Below are 18,377 nucleotides of genomic sequence, written 5' to 3'. Positions count from 1 at the left end.
TTCACAGAAAATAAGTAAAACTCTAATACTCTTACACACATCCCCACACCCTTTAGTTTCCTTAAAACAAAACCTCTTTTCTTTATCCAAAAGTGTGTATTTGGAGTAGGGGCAACTAGAAATGAGCTGTAACACGGTCAATCTCCAATAGGTCATCCAGAATCTGGAAGGACAGAGACAAAGGATTGGGTATGGTATGGGTAAGGCACAGGCAGACAGATAGATAGACAGATACATGGCAATAAATTGAGAGTCTGGGAAAGACGCTTACAATGTCAGGTGTGGTTCCAATCTTCTTGGCAAGCTCTCCACGTTCCATGGTGCTAAGGTAGAGATAACGATTAAGGAGTTCCCCATCAAGGACATTGCGTACAGCATTTTGTAGGATGCGACGGTCAACATGAAGCATCCTGCATTTTGGGGAGATTAAAAAGTGTCATTTAAGGAAAGAGGTGGGTAAGAAGGTTATTAGAAAGGGGTGGTAGAATCTCACCGAAAGGCACGGGGGTTGAGGCCAGCATGGTGGGGCAGCATAGTGGTCAGGGCATTTTGCAACATCAGTAGCCGCCGATATGTCTTCTCCTGCATGGGCAATAGGAGCCCAATGCCACCATCTAATGTGGCTGGAAGAAAGATGTGGCAGGCATTATTAACCAAAGGCCTGGCATAAGACCTCTCCCCTACCCTTCCCTTCTCAATGACTAACTCACCAAACCATGTGATATGCTTGTTCTCCCAGACAATGGATTTCTTGCTAGGCCCTTCTGCTGCCCCCCGGCATGGTGTCCTCCAGAACGTATTCACATGGGCACCCACATGGAAATCTGCCCGTCGTAGCAGCCGCATCCCCCCAAAACTCTCCTTGGCTAGGATCAGGGAGATAAACTGTCATTTTCTTCTCTCCTCCCACCTCCCTCAAAAACCCCTGGGATGGATGAAGAGCAGTGATTCAGTGGCTTCCTACAGTCAGGATTGTGGGAAAGTCATACTCACCTTCAGGCAGATACATGTACACCATGAGGTTGCGGTCCCGGTCTGACACTGTTTCGGGGGGGGGGGAGGGGCAGAAGGGAAGAGTCAACAGACCCAAGTCAAATTGCTTGCAAACTATCTTAGGAAACGTCCTTTCCACCCCTTTGGGTTCCAGGTTCACTCACCCAGAAAGCCAAGTTGAGCACTGTCTACCATGAAATCCACACTGTACACCTCCAAGGGCTTGGCATCCTGGGGGTAAATTGAGCTTAGCATCTCCTCTTGTGGGCCCCAACCCTCCTCCCATCCCCTCCTAGGTTCTGTGTGCCTCAGTCCCATACCCGGGACACCAGGCTCAGGGTTTTGCTCTCCTCTTGGTAACGAAGCAGAGAAATGCTTTTCATGACATCAGCTGCCAAGATGAAATTCTTCACACTGATCATCTGGTGAATATAGAGCTGTGTGTCAATGAAAGCCATGCCTGTCAGCTCACTGGCCCGAAGACTCCACAGGAAGATCTGGGGAAACAGGGAAGAGGAGGGTGGCTTGGTCAGAGTATATCCCCTTCAGCCTAAGCCTCACTCCAGAGTTACACAGAGTCATTACCTTTTGACCAATGGCTGACACCAGGTGGCCATTGCAGTGACAGAGAGCTGTCACTGGGCCCTTTTGCTCTTTCTCATACAGCACTTTGAACTTATTCTTTGTCAGTGGCTGTCCTGGCTCTGGAACTACTTCAATCACATCCATAATGAGAATCTGTGGGAGGTAGGCAATTTAAAGATTCAAGGCCAGCAATTACCAGAATCACGTCCCTCTTGTAGTGTACATGGCTGCTTACCCTGCCTCGGCATGTGACCTCCTCCCCCTGCATGAGGCAGGTTCCAGCAGCCACATAGCCCTTGAGGCCAGACACAGTCTCCTCGCTGCGAAGGGATACTGTCTTCATGCAGGTCACATGCTCCCATTCCTCCAGCTCAATCCTGCAGAGAACACCCAGAAACACTGGATACTCTAAACACTATTCTAAAGGGATACCAAGAGGGCTGAAAAGTGGATGGGGAAGTTCTGATCCAAGGTCTGACCTGGCATTGGGGATAGCCTCCCAACTGACTGGAGAGATAAGCTGGATAGAGAAGGCCTCCTGCAAGGGGTGGATATATCGTTCATCTAGGACGACAAAAGGAGTCATAGTCAGCCCTTCCCCCAGTCCCATTACTCTTAGAGGACACAGTACATTCATTGGAGATAGGAGCCAATGGGGTTGTGGAAGATGTGAGGGGAAGAAAAAGGGAAAGCTAGGTGGTCAAATCACTAACCTCTCTCTATTGTCTCAAATTCCTTCTCTTCGCCTGTCATTCGAGGGATGCGAGTGCATAGGGCATTGGTGCTGGTGGCCACAGCATAAACCTATTTGGTTTGTTTGGAGGAAGCAGGGTTAAGGGGTATTAGGTAAGGGGCAGAAGTGAGGAAATTCTTCAAAGAGATATAGGGGGTTTTGTTCTAGGCACCTCCAGGTATGGTTTAGGTGAGTAGTTAAGTGAGGAGGCAGGGGGAGAAGGTGCTAACCTTGGATTCCACATGATAGGCAACATAGTGAGCTGTGCATCGCAATGGGATCTTTCTTACTGGCCAGGGAGCATCATAGGACAAATAGGCTGGAAGCACACTGATCCGAAGCTCTCCCTGGGGAATCCAGAAAGGGAAAGGGAATCAGGCAGGTTGGTCCTTGACCTGGGCACAGCCTTCCATGCCCCTCTGACCCACCTCCATATGATTTAAAAAATAGGTATTACCCCACCCAGGTTCCCATTCAGTTAATTAGTAATCTACTTCGTGGGGTAGCCCCTCTTACGTTACCAAAAAAAAAAAAAAAAAAAAAGATGTGATCTACCATGAGCTTTCTCATCTTCTATAGTCTGAAACATCAGTATCCACCTGTGCTTCGGCCTCTGAGGTAGCCAGTTACCCACCACTGTATTTCTTTATACCCCTGATCCCATCTTCTCCAAGAACTCCCCTTCAATTGTCCTTGTGACCCGCCTCCCCGACTTATCTTCAATCTCCATATTGGGTCCTTTCTTGCTGCTTGTAAATACACTGAGGTCTCTCCCAGAATTTAAAAACAAACCAAAAAACCCCTTCACTTGACTGTAATGTTTTCTATATCTTTTTCTTCACAACTAAACTCCAGAGAAATCTCCTTGTCTCCATTTCTTTTCCTTTCTTCCTTCTCACAAATTTCACCACTTCAATGAGACTGGTTCTCTACAAGCTTCCCAACAAGCCCTATGGCCTTTTCTCAGTCATTTTTAACCTTTCTGCAACATTAGGCACTGCTAATCACCCCTTCCTCAATACTCAAACTCCTTGGATTTCCATAGCACTGCTTCTCCTACCTGTCTGGCCATTATAGTCTCTTTGCTGAACTGCCATTGATATTTCAAGTGTATGTAACCCTTCCCTTCCCCTACCAGGCCTTGTCCTGGGTCATCGTCTCTGAATTCTCTTAGTGATCTCATCAACTCCCAGTTAAAATAACCTCTGGAGAGATTTCCTCATTCAAATGATGTTTCACAGGCATCTCAAATGCTACATTTCCAAAAGAGAACTTGTTCTCACTCCAAAGCATACACTTCTTGCAACGTCCCTAGTTTTCTGGGTAAACTGGGAGACAAGAGAAGATGAGGGCCCTCCCTTCAAGGAGGTCAGTCTAGTTGGAGACAAGCTGCACATGCATAACAGAAAAAAAAACCCAAGACTACATAATTCAGTGCTAGATTGTGTAGTCTAGACTTGGAATCAGAGGTATGAGAGTTAAGAAGAAGAATAATACATAAAGTAGTTGGGAAAGACTTCCTAGAGCTGAGGAAAATGGGGCTAGACCTAGTATGCAGGATTGTTGAAGATCTAGAAGCATAGTGTGAGCAAAAACATGGAGATGACATGTTTTTGTAAACATGGCATGTCTGGGATAGCCCTGATAGGAAGAATAGATTGAGATCAGACTGAGCAAGGTCTCAAGAGTAAAGCTAAGAAGTTTTAAAGGCCATATCCTGCAGAATTCAAGGAAGCTCTGAAGATTTGCAAGCTGGAGAGAGTCATGGCAAAGTGGTGCTACAGAAAGAGCAGTCTGGCAGTCATGTGAAAGGACTAGATGCAGAAATACCATGTCTGAGTGACAATGACCCATGTATGGGAAAGAATGAGGGGAGGGATGTATGAAGGACTTTTTGTTCCTCCTCCATTCCTACCTGTCTGTTGAAGTACAGGAATCCCCTTGGACAATTGACATTGTGGAAAGGGGCAAAGGAGTCGATGGGGCCATCAATACCCATGGGATGCAATCGAAGGGCTCCCCGACCAGTCACCAGCAACCAATGGGGTGAGGGACCACAGATGAACACCTTGGTAAGGGAGAACATTTCAGACCTCATCTAAAGCTTCCAGCCTGTCCCACTGACCACCCCTCATGTGATGAACCTCCCTCACTCCCCCCATGTCCCACTGACCCCTGAATAGCCATAAATATCTTCAAAATAACGGAATCGAGCCACACGGCCCCGAGCACCAGCACCCTCTTCAGTTCCACCCCCTTCTGGCTTCTTCTTTGATGGCTTTGGTTTCTTCTCCCTGAAATTGATGTTGTGGGGGACCTAAAGCATGGAAAAAAGAAAAGGGGAAGGCAGTGAGGGTGGGAAAGGTGGAGAGAACACCTTGTCATACCAGAAGTAGTTCCCAGGTAGTATGACCCTTAAGGAGGATACTCGCATCTAGACGCTGGGAGATAAGAGATTTCTACCAGTGTTTTTTCTGCTCCAAACACTATTTATTCTTCAAGACTTAGCTTCTAGGACCATCCCTACCCCTGGCATCACCATGAAGCTTTCCCTGACCACTATTATTTCTGTATGTGAGTTGTGTCTTCTCACACAGTCTAGGTGCTGCCCTGGCCCTGCCCCATAATGGGTTGACCCACGTTATAGCTTATGCTGAGAATGAAGTAGAGGAGTTAGGGGCTCAGGTACCTTTTTGAATCGCACTTTGAGGTTGCTCTGACCAAGCTGGGAGTCATGGGCAAAGGCCTCATAGATCAACAGTTCCTGGTCTACATGAACCTAAGGGGAGTATTGAGGGAAGAGGCTGTTAGGGTTGGAGGGTGGGGAAAACTCAAGGCTCCTGGCAATAATGGAAATCATTTAGGGGAAAGGGGGAGTCTTGTGTATGAAAACTCACCAGCAGATAGGGGCGGGTCTGACGGTTACCCAGGGCAACCAGTAATACCTCCTTAACAAGAGGAAGTTCCCCTTGCCTGGTCACCTCTTCCTTCTTGGTGTCACCTTGGGTGGCTGGCTGTCCAAAGGAGCTGTCTACCAGTACCCGCTGCCCAACAGGGAAATTCTTCACTAGAAACACCAGGCGCCAATCTGGGAGCTGATAGATCTAAGGTCAAGAGAAAAAAGGGGGTTAAGTGACCATAAGGCCCTTTCCTTCCCACCCTCTTGCATCAATGCATGAAGACCACAAAGGTAGGAGTTAGAGGATCCCCACTCTTCCATATTAACACAAAGAAGCTATATCAGTGGAGGTTAATAGTAGGTATCACTGCTGTCCAGAGGCCCACAGACCTATATTAACACAGAGCTCAGGTCAAGAGTTAATACACCTAAGTACTCCCACTCTCCTACATTAGCACACCCAGGTCAGTGGGGAAGAGGGAGGAGGATCAAGGGTCACTCACTTCCATGGCCCCACTCTCTCGTACTAGCACACACCAGTGGGTGGGCTCTGCTCTGTATGGGGGAGGGTCCCGGTCAGCAGGTGGGAGACTGCTTCTTCGAGCCTCTTCTTTGCTGGGACTGAACAAGGAACTGGAGTCTCCATACAACATCTCTTCTTCATCATCCACAGTGGGGCTGAAGGCAGACAGTGATAAAGCACAATCAGGTTTCATACTCAAAGTTTTAGCTCATGGCCCTGGTACCTCTCCGTATATGTACCTGATCTCAGGTCCCAGGCCCTCAGCCTCCAGGCCCCCTCGGCCTCCCAGCTCATCCCGGGGCCCAGATGCTCGGCTCTCAGTGGTAAACATCCCACTGACATCCCGGTACACACAGAGCGCGATCACCTTTGACTGCTGTAATACGGAAAGAATGAGAAGTCAGCCCACCCATCTCAGAGGGGAAGGGAAAGGCGACTGGTGGTCAGAGACAGGACTAAGAATATGGTTTGGGTGTAAGAAAAATCAAGAGCAATTATTTTCAGGAGTTATGTGGGGGTGGGAAAGGGGAAATGAAAGAAAAGGAATTAGATCTGAGATCAATGATTGAAAAGAGGGGTTAGAGAGTATTGGCATTCCCCTACATGATGCAAAGGTGGCTTGTGAAGAGCCAGGCGATGGTTCCTTCCCCCATAGGAGTCACTTTTCAGAAGAAACATAGTCACATGACCCTCAGCACTCATAATGACCACATAAGGATCAGCGACAGCACACTGCACAATGGGAGAGCCCAGATCCACAGGAATGAAATGCAACTGGTTCACTGCAAGGCAAGTGACAGACCCATCACCATCCCAAGGCCAGATCCAATCCCCCTACTAAGAAAGGAGAAGGCCCAGGCAGTCAGGCTTGACTACTCCTCTATGCTTCTCACATGTCTTATCCCCAACCCTAGGCTCTAAAGTTCTCACCTCCCTCTAACAGACGAATACCCAGGGGCGACACCTGGACAATATAGCGATTGTCACCAATGTTACCAGCATAGACAGTGGGACCCTGCGTGGCAAAGCCACTAGTGTCCAGCTCCATGATCTCCTGACCTGTCTGTAGGATCTAGGGGGTATGAACAGAAAAGCCATTAGACCTCAGGCCTAGGGTTGAAAACCACCCCTTTCCAACTGAAGAGTTGAAAAGGTATTTATAAATAGGTATTACCTCTAAGAACTTGCAGATCATCTAATCTTGCCTCCCACATTCTACAGAAAAAAAAACCCAAGGCCCCGAGAGGGGAAGTGATTTGCTGAAGCTCACCTAATAGAACTGGACTCCAACCCTGGGTTCTTCATTTACAGTTCAGTGTTCTTTTCTCAGACAACAACCTGTCTCTCAGTACCCCATACTCATCCCACATCAGAATCCTCCTCCCCTTACTGTCCCCTCACCATGGTAGAATCCTCCCGGCTGAGAATGAGAAAGCCGTGTCTCTTCCCATCATCTTCTGTTTCTGGGGAGCTGGGCTCCTGTTCTGCCCCTTCCCCCTTGGTAGTCTCATCCTGGGGGAAGAGGAAGACAGAGGAAGACAAGAGATTGGGGAACCCACGATAAGGTGAAGGAAACAGACAGCAGAGGAGGCATACATGGGGTGGCAAGAAAGGGGTGGAGATGGGACACAAAGACAAACATCAAGGGGGTTTTAAGGGATTTTCCCAAGGTCACTCAGTAGAGTAACGAAGTGGTTTTGAACTCAGGTCCCCTGACTCCAAATACAGAGCCTTTTCCATTCCAACATATTTTAAGATGTCAATTACCTACTTTGTAATTAACAGTTATTCATTAAATTCTCTTACTCTTCATTTTAAGAGTTACATTTTATAGAAGTGCTTAGACCATGTAGTAAACTATATTCTCATTTACCCATGCCTAAGAGAACAAACCTAATCTGTTGGCTTATACAACCTTAAGTTAAGCTCCAATATTGAAAAGTAACATCAGAAGGAGATAAGGAGAATAAAAAATAATAAGCATGAGGTAGGAACAACCCAAGGGTAGAGCCTCACTCTAGCTTTCATGCTAGCTTTGACAAGGCTTAGGAGAAAGGAATGGTGGGGGGATTCCCAAGGGCAGGGGTCTGACCTCTTCCTTTCGTAAGGGTGCAATGACTGTCCACATGTCATAACAGCCGGGCAGCTCGAAGGTTGTCACCACCTGAGGCCGAATGCTCTTCTAGAGGAGCAAAGATTTGTTGGAGAAGACATCGACTGTAGTACCCTATATGTTCACCTCAGGCCCTCCTCATTTCCCACTGCCTCCTCCTGGGGCATGTTACAGGTAGGGAAGGAAGCAGTACATGTCGGGATTTAGTCTTCCTGACTTTTCCCCCAGAAATCTCCATGTGTTCCCAGCTGCTGCTCACAGGCAGCCCAACAAGAGGCAGGCAGCCCAGGGAGGGACCAGGAGTAGCGATTACTATGGCACCGGTACCAGACCTACAGCACACGCTCTCTGCTGCAGGCCTTCGCAGGGTGCAGGGCCAGCTTCCCCAGACCTTTCCCCTTTGCTATCAGTCTTTTTAAGGGCCCTACCCTGAAAGTCCATCTTCACTATGAACCATCCCCTCCCCTTCCTCACCCCAAGGGGAAGATAACAGACATCACCTGAAGCACAGACAATGCTCCATTCTTGCCATAACCAGAGCAAACCACAATTTCCAGATCTGGCTCTGGGCTGTTCTGAAACTGCAAAGCGGGTAGTAGAAGGAAACAGCATCAGTCACAGGATCCCCACTAGTCCCCAGCATGGCCTGCAATACCTTGGTCATCCATTGTCTCTCAGGTTCCCTCTCCCTAGCTCAAGACCCCAACCCTGTTCCATGAAACTAACCTCAGAGTTAGAACCCCAGCTGCCTCCCTTCAAAAGAAAAATGCCCAAAATAGGTGGGATACCTCCTCGGACAGGAAAGCTGGTTCTCCCATGGCAGCATTAGCACAGGGTCCAATATTCAGGATGCTGTCACACACCTGACAAATTGAGAAGCAGCAGAGATATAAGAATAATAACTCACATCCATATAATGCTTTAAGGTTTACAAAGTGTCTTGCATACATTATAATTTGATCGTTCCAACAAACTTATGAGGTACACCCTATTATCATCCTCATTTTACAGATGAGGAAACTAAGACTCAAAAGGTTAAAATGACTTGCCTGGTATCACACAATTCATAAATATTTGATGTAGAACTTGAACCCAGTTCTCCCTGATTCCAGGTCAGGTACTCAAGCTTGCTATGCTCCCTCAATTGGGCAGGAGATAGAAGTTCGAGATGAGAAAACAGTACAGATGAAAGAAGACAGACTGAGAAGGGGAATGGGAAGGAACTAAAGGCAAAGGGGCAACAAACTACGAGGAGACAAGATAAATATCTTGGACCGTGAAGTCAGAAAGACGAACACAGTTTCAGGGCCCAACTCACCCAATCCCACACTTCAGTCAATGTCTAAGCAGAAATGGAAAAGTCGTGGGTGGGTGGGTGTGGCGAAGGTATCTCAAGGGCACCTCCCTTTCCCTTTCTAATCCTCTCTCACCTCAAAGGAGTAGGTGGCCAGCTGAGTACCAGACTGGGCTTCACTGCCATACACCTCAATCTCATCCACCTCATCCTGCGGAGCTGACTTCCCACCTGCAATATCAGCCCAGTCAGTTAGACACTCTCAGGCTCAGGATCAGATTTCCCACCCCTATTCAGAATCCCAGCTACCTTTCCTCATTCCCACCCCCAAGGCCAGGCCAATGTCCCCCACCACCTGCCCAGCCCAGCGTGGACTCCACTCTCTTCTTTTTGACAGGTGGCTCGTCCTGAGGAAACAATAACAAAAATTTACATTTATGTAATACTTTACGGCTTACTCTATAAGAACACAAGCTGGGGATAGGGAGGAAAGAGCAAAGGGCATTGTGGGAAATCTTGTTATGTCTACCCCTTTCTGTTCTCCAGGTTTCTGTACTAAGGTCCCTTTCTGCTACTGACCTGGAGGTCTTCAGGGTGTCTTCATGTGGTCTAAGAAATCTAACCTTGTCAGAAACCTCCCGTGATGGGGCTTCTCGGGCAGCACTGGCTGGTGGTTCCTGTAGTTTCTCTGTATATTTGAGTAGAAGTGAATTCCCAAGACGGGAGCCCAAAAAAAGGTAACCTGGTTCCATGGTGATCATCTGGGGAGATGAAAGAAAAGAGAATATTCCACAGAGAGCCAAAAGCCTTCTATTCTTATGAGACCACTCCCCACCCCCTGCTTTCCAGGATCCTCTCCCCCAACCAGTTTATCTTCTCCTCCATAACGGATACTCCCTAGCCCTCTGTCTCCAGGAGGGAGGGAGTGACTATGTTCATCACATGAACTCACACAGGTGGTAAGAACACTAGCAGCAGCTTTGTCGAAGTGAAAGGATCGGACACTACGCATCCCATCTGTGATGAGGGTCAGTACATAGCTGGGAAGAGAGGGCAGAGTCAGGAGAAGGACAGAATTCTACTTGGATCACCACATCTAGAACTGAATGCCCTGAGAGATCATCTAGGCTGTGCCCTTCATTCTATTAGGGAAGGAATGAGGCCCAAAAAGAGTACTAACAGTGAGCACCAGAGCAGAGCCTGACTCAAACCCAAATCTTCGGACCCAGACCTGGGGAGGGAGGAGCCAGAATCAGAGGCAGGGCAGGGGGAGAGGGGCCAGAAGTCAGAGCACACTCACATCTCGCCCCCTTTCAAGGAGATGACCATCTTGTCATAGGATATAAAGGCAGCCTGTGCACAATCCAGGGTGATCTTCACTCCATCCTGCATGCCTACAAGCAAAGAGAGCACATCAGTGACTTAAAACCCACCCCCAAAGTGCCAACTCTTCCCATCTAGACCATTTTCCTCCAACTCTATTCATCTCCTCCCACCGTACACAACTCCCTCCAATCTCTCCCGCACCTCCCTTCCATTCCCAGGTTGACTCACGTAAAGGGAAGGCTGTGGTGCCAGCAGTGAGGCTGTTGAGGGAAACGCCATAGGGTGGGACACTCTGGTTCAGGTAGAGGAGTGAGTTGACAGCAAAGATTACTACTCCACCTGCAAGGAGAGGCAGATGGACAGGCAGAGCTTCTCAGAAAAGAGTCTCCAGCCTCCTGCCAGCCTCCCCCAACCCCACCCAACATTCCAGCATCCCAAAGAGAGGGGAATCTTCTTTAGAGAAATGGATTGGCCCCTGGCCCCATTGCTCACCTATTGGTTTGGGTACTGCTAGAGCCTGGGTACAGTCAAAAGGCAGGTTGGTGAGGGACCAGATAACTGGGTGAACCTTCTGTAGAATGTTCAGAGAGATGGCAACAATGGAACATGTATCCTGTCGTACAGCCACACGCCTGACCAAAGAAAATATAGGGGCTCAGATGCTGCCATAAGCATCTTTTTTTTGGGGGGGGTAGGGGTTGGGGTGCTAGAGAAGGCCTCAGGCTCACCATGGAGCATGTATCCTACCAGAAAGCCACCTACCATAAGACATGGGAGGAGGGATCAAGGAGGAAGCACATCAATTTTGAGGGGTATGTGCCATGCTATACAGCCCTCCTTTGGTTAGAGTGGGAGGTGAGTAAAAGTCATCCGAGGGCAACAAGGGCACAAAAGATATATCAGTACAGGGGTGGTAATGTACTTAACTTATTTAACTTTGTTTAAATGCTGTTTCAAATTGGATAGGTAGAAAATATTCAGAAGGAATGAAGGTTAAGCCCATTAAAGAAAGCCCAAGTACTGAATTAAGAACAACCAGGGCTAGACTCAGTGTCTGCACCTCCTTTGTAGAATTTCTCTAGGGCCTGATTTACTAAGTAACCCAGAAGCCTTTGTCATAGCCCCCAGAGACAATGAAACTGCCAAAGTATAGGTCAAATCTCTAAAACATCTCAGATTGGTGCTGTGTGCAATCCAAAAACTAGTCTTAACAGTGAAATGTGGTAAACAGCAATGTGGAGGGCAAATATCTGACCCCCAAGGCCACATGAGGTAACAATGGTCATATAAGCCCCTGTGGTATAAGCTATCAAATATGGGAAAATTATAATTAAGCAGGCAACCAAGACCTTCTTGAAGGGCAACAGCAAATACCAGAAGGTTTATACTTGTTCTGGGACTGGGGCTGCTCTATTCTCAAAAGAAATAGAGTAAGGAACCTGGTAAGATCACTGAGACTCCCAAAGCTATCAAAGAGTGACTAGAAATTGAAAAGACTAACTTCTTTACTGGGTTCAAACCCAAACTCTTAAGTATTCTCTCGGTGAAATCTTAAGAATTCAAACTTCATAGAATCTCCGAGTTCCTCTAGTTCATACCTGAGCAGAAATCCTCTCTACAGCATTCCTAACAAGTGAGGACACTGCCTGACTCAGGCTCTGCTTGAAGACCTCCAATAATGGGAAGCTCACTACCTTCCAAGGCAGCCCAGTCTTCTTTTGAACAGCTCTGATTGTTGGAAAAGTTTTCTTTATATAGAACCGAAGTACTTCTCTGCACTAAGCCCTATTGTTCTTAGTTTTGCCCCGAAACTCTTCCCTGTGACATTAAATGCATCAGGTAGTGAACTGAATGCAATGTAACTACAAAAAAAATCAACTATATCGCCGGACAATTCAGAAGAAAACCACACCAGGGAAAAGAAATGTCAGGCAATTATTTGGGTGTTAGCATCACCAATCATTGTTGTAGTAAGACCCTTAGAGAAATGGAAAACTCTATGGTAACTGTCTGGCAAACTCAGCCTTGTTTTGTGTGGCAGTATAGTAGGAAAGAGTGCTGGATTGAGTTAGGAAAGGAGCAGAATCCAAAACCTGCCCATGGCATTCATTAGCTGTGACCACAGGCAAGGTATTTACCTATCTAAACCTCAGTTCCCTTTTCTCAGAGATAATAATATCTACAGTATCCATCTCAATGGTTTGTGAGGGTTAAATGAGAGAGTATCTGTAAAGCACTTACTTTGAAGGCACCAAAGCACTATTTTTTTTGTCTACTGGCACTATTATTTTCTTGACAATGTCAAAGAAGACAAAGGAAAGTCCTTACCCTGGCCAGGTCTGATTGGGCTCAAACAAGATGAGGAGGGTGGGCTCATAGTACCCATGAAGGAACTGCAGATCAATAATGTTCAGGAGCTTCTCATCCAAGGCCCGAACATCAATAATATAGCTTGGCAGGAAGCTTGACTTCTGCCTGGGGAGAGAGATTTAGGAGAGGAGGAAGGAGAGAGCTCCATCTGGGGTCCCTATTGTGGGCAATTCTAACTCATGCGCCCAAGGTGGACCCATATATCTTTCCTCAACCAGGGGAGCCCCTGCCCTTCAAACCCAAGTCCATACCCGCAAAACAAGGAGCGCCAAGAATGGTAGAAGAGTTCCAGAATAAGCCCAATTCCAAACATATGGAGAAACCCCAGATTCACAGGCCCCAGCTTTTCCATAGGCCCCCAGGAATTCCTCAATCTCCCTTTCCCAACACTTACCCTTCCCCTACCAGCCCCTCATGTTCCTCTGCCAGGGTCTCCCTTCGGAAAGGCAGCACTACAAGTCGTGTTCCATAGATCAGCATGACCGCACAGCGCCCATCAGGGTCCACTCGCACCCGAGGTGTGTGTACATTCTGGACAAAGCCATCCTGGGACGGGGGAAAGGGTTGGGGGAGAACACAGGGCCAGGTTAGCACCTGTCAGGACCTGTGCAAGGTTCCATATAACACCATCCTGAGAAGAAGAGTAAAGGGGGACAGGAAGGTAATGTCAAGGCCAGTACCAATTCAGGTCCACAATGAATATATCTGAGACACAGAAACATTTCTCCTGTTGTAGAGAAAGGGAAACCCCTACCTAACTGACTTAGAGGATTCCAATTTAATTCCCTCCTCAAAGGCCCCAGAGGCCCCTACTTTTAAGGTTCGTCCTGAGGATGGTAGGAAACTACAGCCACACAGAACCAAGTACTGGAGGGTGAAGGAGGCAATTCACAGGGCCTGAGGAAGGGGCACAAAGACTCTTACCCTCAGCTCAGGCTCCTCAAAGTAATGTAGTGAGAGGGTCTTCAGGTCATGAGTCCCAGGGTCATACTCTACCACTGACAGCTGAAGACCAGGTGGAAAAAGAGAAAAGTTAATTCCATTCTCAGCCCTTCACACCATCTCAGGCACTCACAGGGATTCTGTACCCATGCCCTGGTAATAGACTGACAATATCACCTCTCTTTGAGGCCAGGAGGGCAAAGCAAATTCAATCAGAAACACTATGGGAAATCCAAAATTTCACTTCAGGGTCAACCTTGTCTATGCCCCACCTATGAACCATGGCTAGGGGAGGTCTATCCAAGGTCAGGGTCCCTCATTCCATTATTCCCCATCCTAATTCCACAAGCAAGAACCATGAGTCAGTTGACCTAGGGTTGGAGAGTAATGAGCTGGGATAATTGGACAACCAGGGTAAACATGAAAGTGTTCTACAAATCAGATGCCATCAGTTTTTTTTAAAGAACTGTATTTTGTGGAACTCCTATCAAGAATCATGGATTGTCAACTAGGGAAAGGACCCCTTGCAGGGCATTTACCCTAATCCCTGAACAAAAGTTCTTACTACAACATTCCTAAAAAGTCTCTGCAGAAACACTTCAGAGAATCCACTATGCGCTTTCAAGGAAGTCCATTTCACTGTAGAACTGCTTTAACTTTTTACAAATTTTTTTCTTATCCAGGGCCAAGATGCACTTTTCTGTACCCAATGTTCTCACAGGTTCTTGCCTCTGGGGCCAAACAGAAAAAGCCTAATCCCTCCTTCATGAAAGCCCTCTGAATTGCCAGTGTTTTATATTTCTGGTCTAGTAAAATAACCCAAATGGGGTTATTAATTTCATGAAGTCTGATCAATACCTTCACTGTTTTTTAGCTCATAGTTCATTTCAAGTAGGGGAATGAGGACTGTCCTGTTTATTTACTCTTTCCCAGGACTGTGGCCTGAATCTCTGAATGTATGACCTCATATCATGGAAAGACATCATGAAAGAGTTTAAAGAATGTTGGACATAGGTCAAGAGATGTGCTCGTGTATTTATCAGCTCTCTGTCATTTACTGTGCCTTTATTTCTCTGGGACTAAATTTCTCTATTTGTAAAATTAGGCATTTGGACTAGATAAGGATTGTTAATCTGGGGTCCACAAATTTTTCAAAAAGTATTTTGATAAGGGTATTTAAAAAAAAAAACCTGATTTCCTATGTAATCCTGTGTATTTTATTTTATGCTTTTATTCTGAGAAGAGGTGCATAGGTTTCACCAGACTGCCCAAAGGATCCATGACACAAAAAAGTTTAAAACCCTGTATACCAGATAACCTCTAAGATCCCATCCAGTTCTAAATTCTATGATCTTTACACCCCTCTGGGTCTGTTCTCTCATCTACAAAGTAGGTATTATAATGGTCACACCTCAAAAAGTTGTTATGCAAACAGTACATTGTAAACTTTAAAGTGCTAACAAAATTATTATTATATAAAAAAATTCTCATCTTTTTTGATGGGGTTCAGATGGAAATAGTCCTAAGTCTAGTAACTATCTGCTATTATATTTTTTTCACATTTAATATTCTGTTGACTATTGCAGAGATAGAAAAAATAACTTTTTATAGTTATCCAAATATACCCAACATATCCAGAAAATATGTGGATGTTGTTGTTATTATAGAGATGGAAACACAGAGAGGGAAAGCAGACCACCTTTGCCTTGTTCTCCCCTTCCCCTCACCCCTACCAAGTGGCCCTGGCACCTTGGCATCTTTGAAACTGAGAAGGAGGGCATCTCTTTTGGCTCCAGCAAGCTGCACACTGGCCATAGACATGACATTTCCAAAAAAGGAGAAGGAGGCCACCAGTTCCAGCTTTTCTTTGTGCTCCTTGTGTAACTTCCCTTCTGGGAGTAGAAGCAGAGGTATATTGTGGTGAGGGACCTACACATCTAGTCCTGTCCACAGACAACACTGTCCTCTGGAGACTTTAAGACACCAGATCTTCCTTTCTCCACCCCCTGGCCCAGCTGCTTACCTGCGTTCCTATCACTCTTGGCTGAAGTCTTGGGAGAAACAAACACAGAGGAGAAGTCAGATCATTATCCCACCCCTGGATGCAGAACAGATTTCCCTCCCCCTGTCCCTCATGGTCTGTAGGAGGATCAAGGTCAGAAGCCTAAACAACTGGGATTATCTTTCCTACTGCTACTCACCACTCCACCCCTAGACTCAGGAAGAGAATAAACCAAACAAACCATTTAGCTTAGTGCCCAAGCCGACACACACACACACACTCTCCAAGATCAATTTGGAAAGATCCAAAGTATTCGGGACAAGGAGGTAAGGGATGTAATTGTGGTGGAAGGTGGAAATATGCTAAGAGGGAATGGGAATATAGAGAAGTAAAAGGGTTTACCTCAGCATCGTGGTTGAGCCGGTATACATAAAGTTGGGAAGTCCCAGCCACCACAAGGTTGCGTTCAGCATTGCTGAAGAAATTGCAATACATGGAAAACTCCAGCCCCGTGGGAGGGTGAGCCTGCTTGTACACAGCATACATAGTGGTGCCAGAGGGAAGGAGCCTCACAACCTATAAACGAAAGGGGGGAGAGGTTAGAATGGTTACTGATAACCACCATGTGCCAGACCCAGTCACCCTCTCAGAGGTCCAGGGGGCCAACTGACATTCTACATACGATCACCCCTGTCCTACAACACCCCCGGAGATTATATTCTAGGCTATATCCAGATCTCCCTTACACATATACTTACTCCTACTCCCTCAGCTATCACTAACCCTATACTCCCCGTCCCCAGGATTTTCAATCACCCTTACACTCCTTTCTGAAACCTGACTTTTCCCATAGGCTAACTTCTTCATATCCATGCTTCCTAGGGATAGTTATCTCCTCCACCCTGACAACTCTTGTAGTGCTTTCCATCCCTCATGTCTCTCACTCCCCCCCCAACCCTCACCCTCAGGATGCTCTCCCTCTCCACCTCTCCTGCACCTGGTTCCTGTCTCCAGCCCTGGTATCTCTTTTGAGTTCAGACCCACATCTCCAACTACCTACAAAACATATGCACCTGTTTGTCCCACTAGCAGCTCTCAGTAAAACCTATCCAAAACTGGGCTTATCTTTCTCCCTAAATTTGCTCTTCCTTGTGACTTCCTCACCTTCACAAACTTGCTGAAATCCTACCATCTTTTAAAGCCCAGCTCAAACGCCATCTTCTTGAGGAAACCTTCCCTGATTCCCCCATTTAGTCTGTAATTACCATTTTCCCTCCCACCTCAAGCAGGGATTTGCTTTGTACCTCTCTAATGTATTTGGCATGTAATACTACATATTAGAAGTATCTGTGTCTTTGTCTTATCCTCCTATAGGAATGTAAGTTCCATACGGGCAAGGAATTTCTCTTCTCTAAACTTTGCATATTCCTCAGAACTCAATATCCCCTACAGGGTTCTGCACACAGTAGGTGCTCAATAAATAAATCAGGCAGCTAGGGTGGCAAAGGGAATAGAGCACTGAACCTGGAGTCAGGAAGAACCACATTCAAATTTAGTCTCAGACACTTTGCTAGCTATGTGACCCTAGGCAGTCACTTAACCTGTGTGCCTCAGTTTCCTTATCTATAAAATAGTAATAACAGCACCTACCTCCCAGGGTTGTTGCAGGGATCAAATGGGATAATATTTGTAAAGTGTTTTGCAAACCTAAAGCCATCAATAAGTATGTAATATTAGGTGTTGGGCATGGTGCTAATTTCCCTTTTTGGGTATGGTGGCCTCCCAGTCCTCTGATTTTCTAGACCAGTGCTCCCTCACAGTCCCCCAAATTTCCTCATTCTAAGCCTTCTCCCAGAACCCATCTTTTATGTTTTTCCTCAGTATCTCCAAGCCTAGTTCTCTCAGACTCCTTGGGCCTTTCCTCCTCTCCCCCCAGTCCCATGCTTCCTTCATTGTCCTTCCTCTCCTCTGAGGGTCCATCCCCCATAGGACCCCCAGACTGTTAATTTTCTCCTTCCCCCAGTGCTCTCCTCCCTTCCTCCCTAAACTCTTTTCCCCTCTTCCCTTTCTCTGCCCCCCAGGATGCTTCCCCTCCCCAGCTCTCCTGACCCTCACTGCCCCCCCGGACCCCCCCCCCCCCCAGCTCTCCTGGCCCTCACTGACCCGTAGGACGCTCCCCCTCCCCAGCTCTCCTGGCCCTCACTGCCCCCCAGAATGCTGCCCTCCCTCCGGGTTCTTCTGTCCTTCCACCCTTCAGGACTCCCCCATCTTCTCCCCGCCCCCGACCCCGGGCCCCTTATCTCTAACATTCTTTCCCCTCCCCCACCTGTACCGCGCGCCGCCTCCTCCGTCTCCTCACGTGGCCTCACGCTGTCTCGCTCCCGGCGCGCGCCGGCCGCTGCCGTTGGGCTCGCGGCCGCAGGTTGGGTAGAAGAGATGGGGAAAAGAACGAGCTCCGGGACGTCCAGAAAAGTGTTCCGACCGCTTCGCGGTACCTTAGCACAAACGTTCCGGCTCTGCCACCGCGCCCCACCCCCACCCCGCCAGTCTAATCCCGGAGAACAGGGGGACGGAACAAGCCGCGGGCCGGAAGATCG

The 18,377-nt window shown here is 47.3% G+C and overlaps 1 protein-coding gene across 2 annotated transcripts; it reads right to left on the bottom strand.

Annotated features, from left to right (window-relative positions):
* Nucleotides 1-76: 76 nt before the first annotated feature.
* On the bottom strand, nucleotides 77-18,170 carry CPSF1 (cleavage and polyadenylation specific factor 1). Of its 2 annotated transcripts, none has more exons than XM_027857804.1 (38): nucleotides 18,107-18,170; nucleotides 16,183-16,356; nucleotides 15,802-15,829; nucleotides 15,528-15,670; nucleotides 13,761-13,841; nucleotides 13,231-13,382; nucleotides 12,795-12,941; nucleotides 10,959-11,098; nucleotides 10,695-10,805; nucleotides 10,441-10,534; nucleotides 10,093-10,180; nucleotides 9,764-9,901; nucleotides 9,496-9,547; nucleotides 9,277-9,371; nucleotides 8,635-8,709; nucleotides 8,347-8,427; nucleotides 7,826-7,915; nucleotides 7,135-7,245; nucleotides 6,664-6,805; nucleotides 6,337-6,515; nucleotides 5,973-6,109; nucleotides 5,714-5,888; nucleotides 5,209-5,415; nucleotides 5,001-5,090; nucleotides 4,485-4,628; nucleotides 4,227-4,379; nucleotides 2,542-2,658; nucleotides 2,292-2,382; nucleotides 2,058-2,142; nucleotides 1,814-1,955; nucleotides 1,579-1,731; nucleotides 1,314-1,490; nucleotides 1,158-1,224; nucleotides 994-1,041; nucleotides 711-866; nucleotides 494-623; nucleotides 272-410; nucleotides 77-163 (listed from the first exon to the last, which is right to left on the bottom strand). In XM_027857804.1, the coding sequence occupies exons 2-38, from the start codon at nucleotides 16,324-16,326 to the stop codon at nucleotides 116-118; spliced, it is 4,350 nt and encodes a 1,449-aa protein (XP_027713605.1). In that variant the 5' UTR covers nucleotides 16,327-16,356; nucleotides 18,107-18,170; the 3' UTR covers nucleotides 77-115. The 2 variants fall into 2 exon arrangements, with proteins under 2 accessions (XP_027713605.1, XP_027713606.1); XM_027857805.1 differs by lacking the exon at nucleotides 18,107-18,170 and adding an exon at nucleotides 17,431-17,451.
* Nucleotides 18,171-18,377: the final 207 nt, after the last annotated feature.

The sequence above is a fragment of the Vombatus ursinus genome, unplaced genomic scaffold (assembly GCF_900497805.2).
Source record: "Vombatus ursinus unplaced genomic scaffold, bare-nosed wombat genome assembly UNPS02012319.1, whole genome shotgun sequence".
Classification (NCBI taxonomy): Eukaryota; Metazoa; Chordata; class Mammalia; order Diprotodontia; family Vombatidae; genus Vombatus; species Vombatus ursinus.
This window is presented reverse-complemented; position numbering and strand designations above follow the sequence as displayed.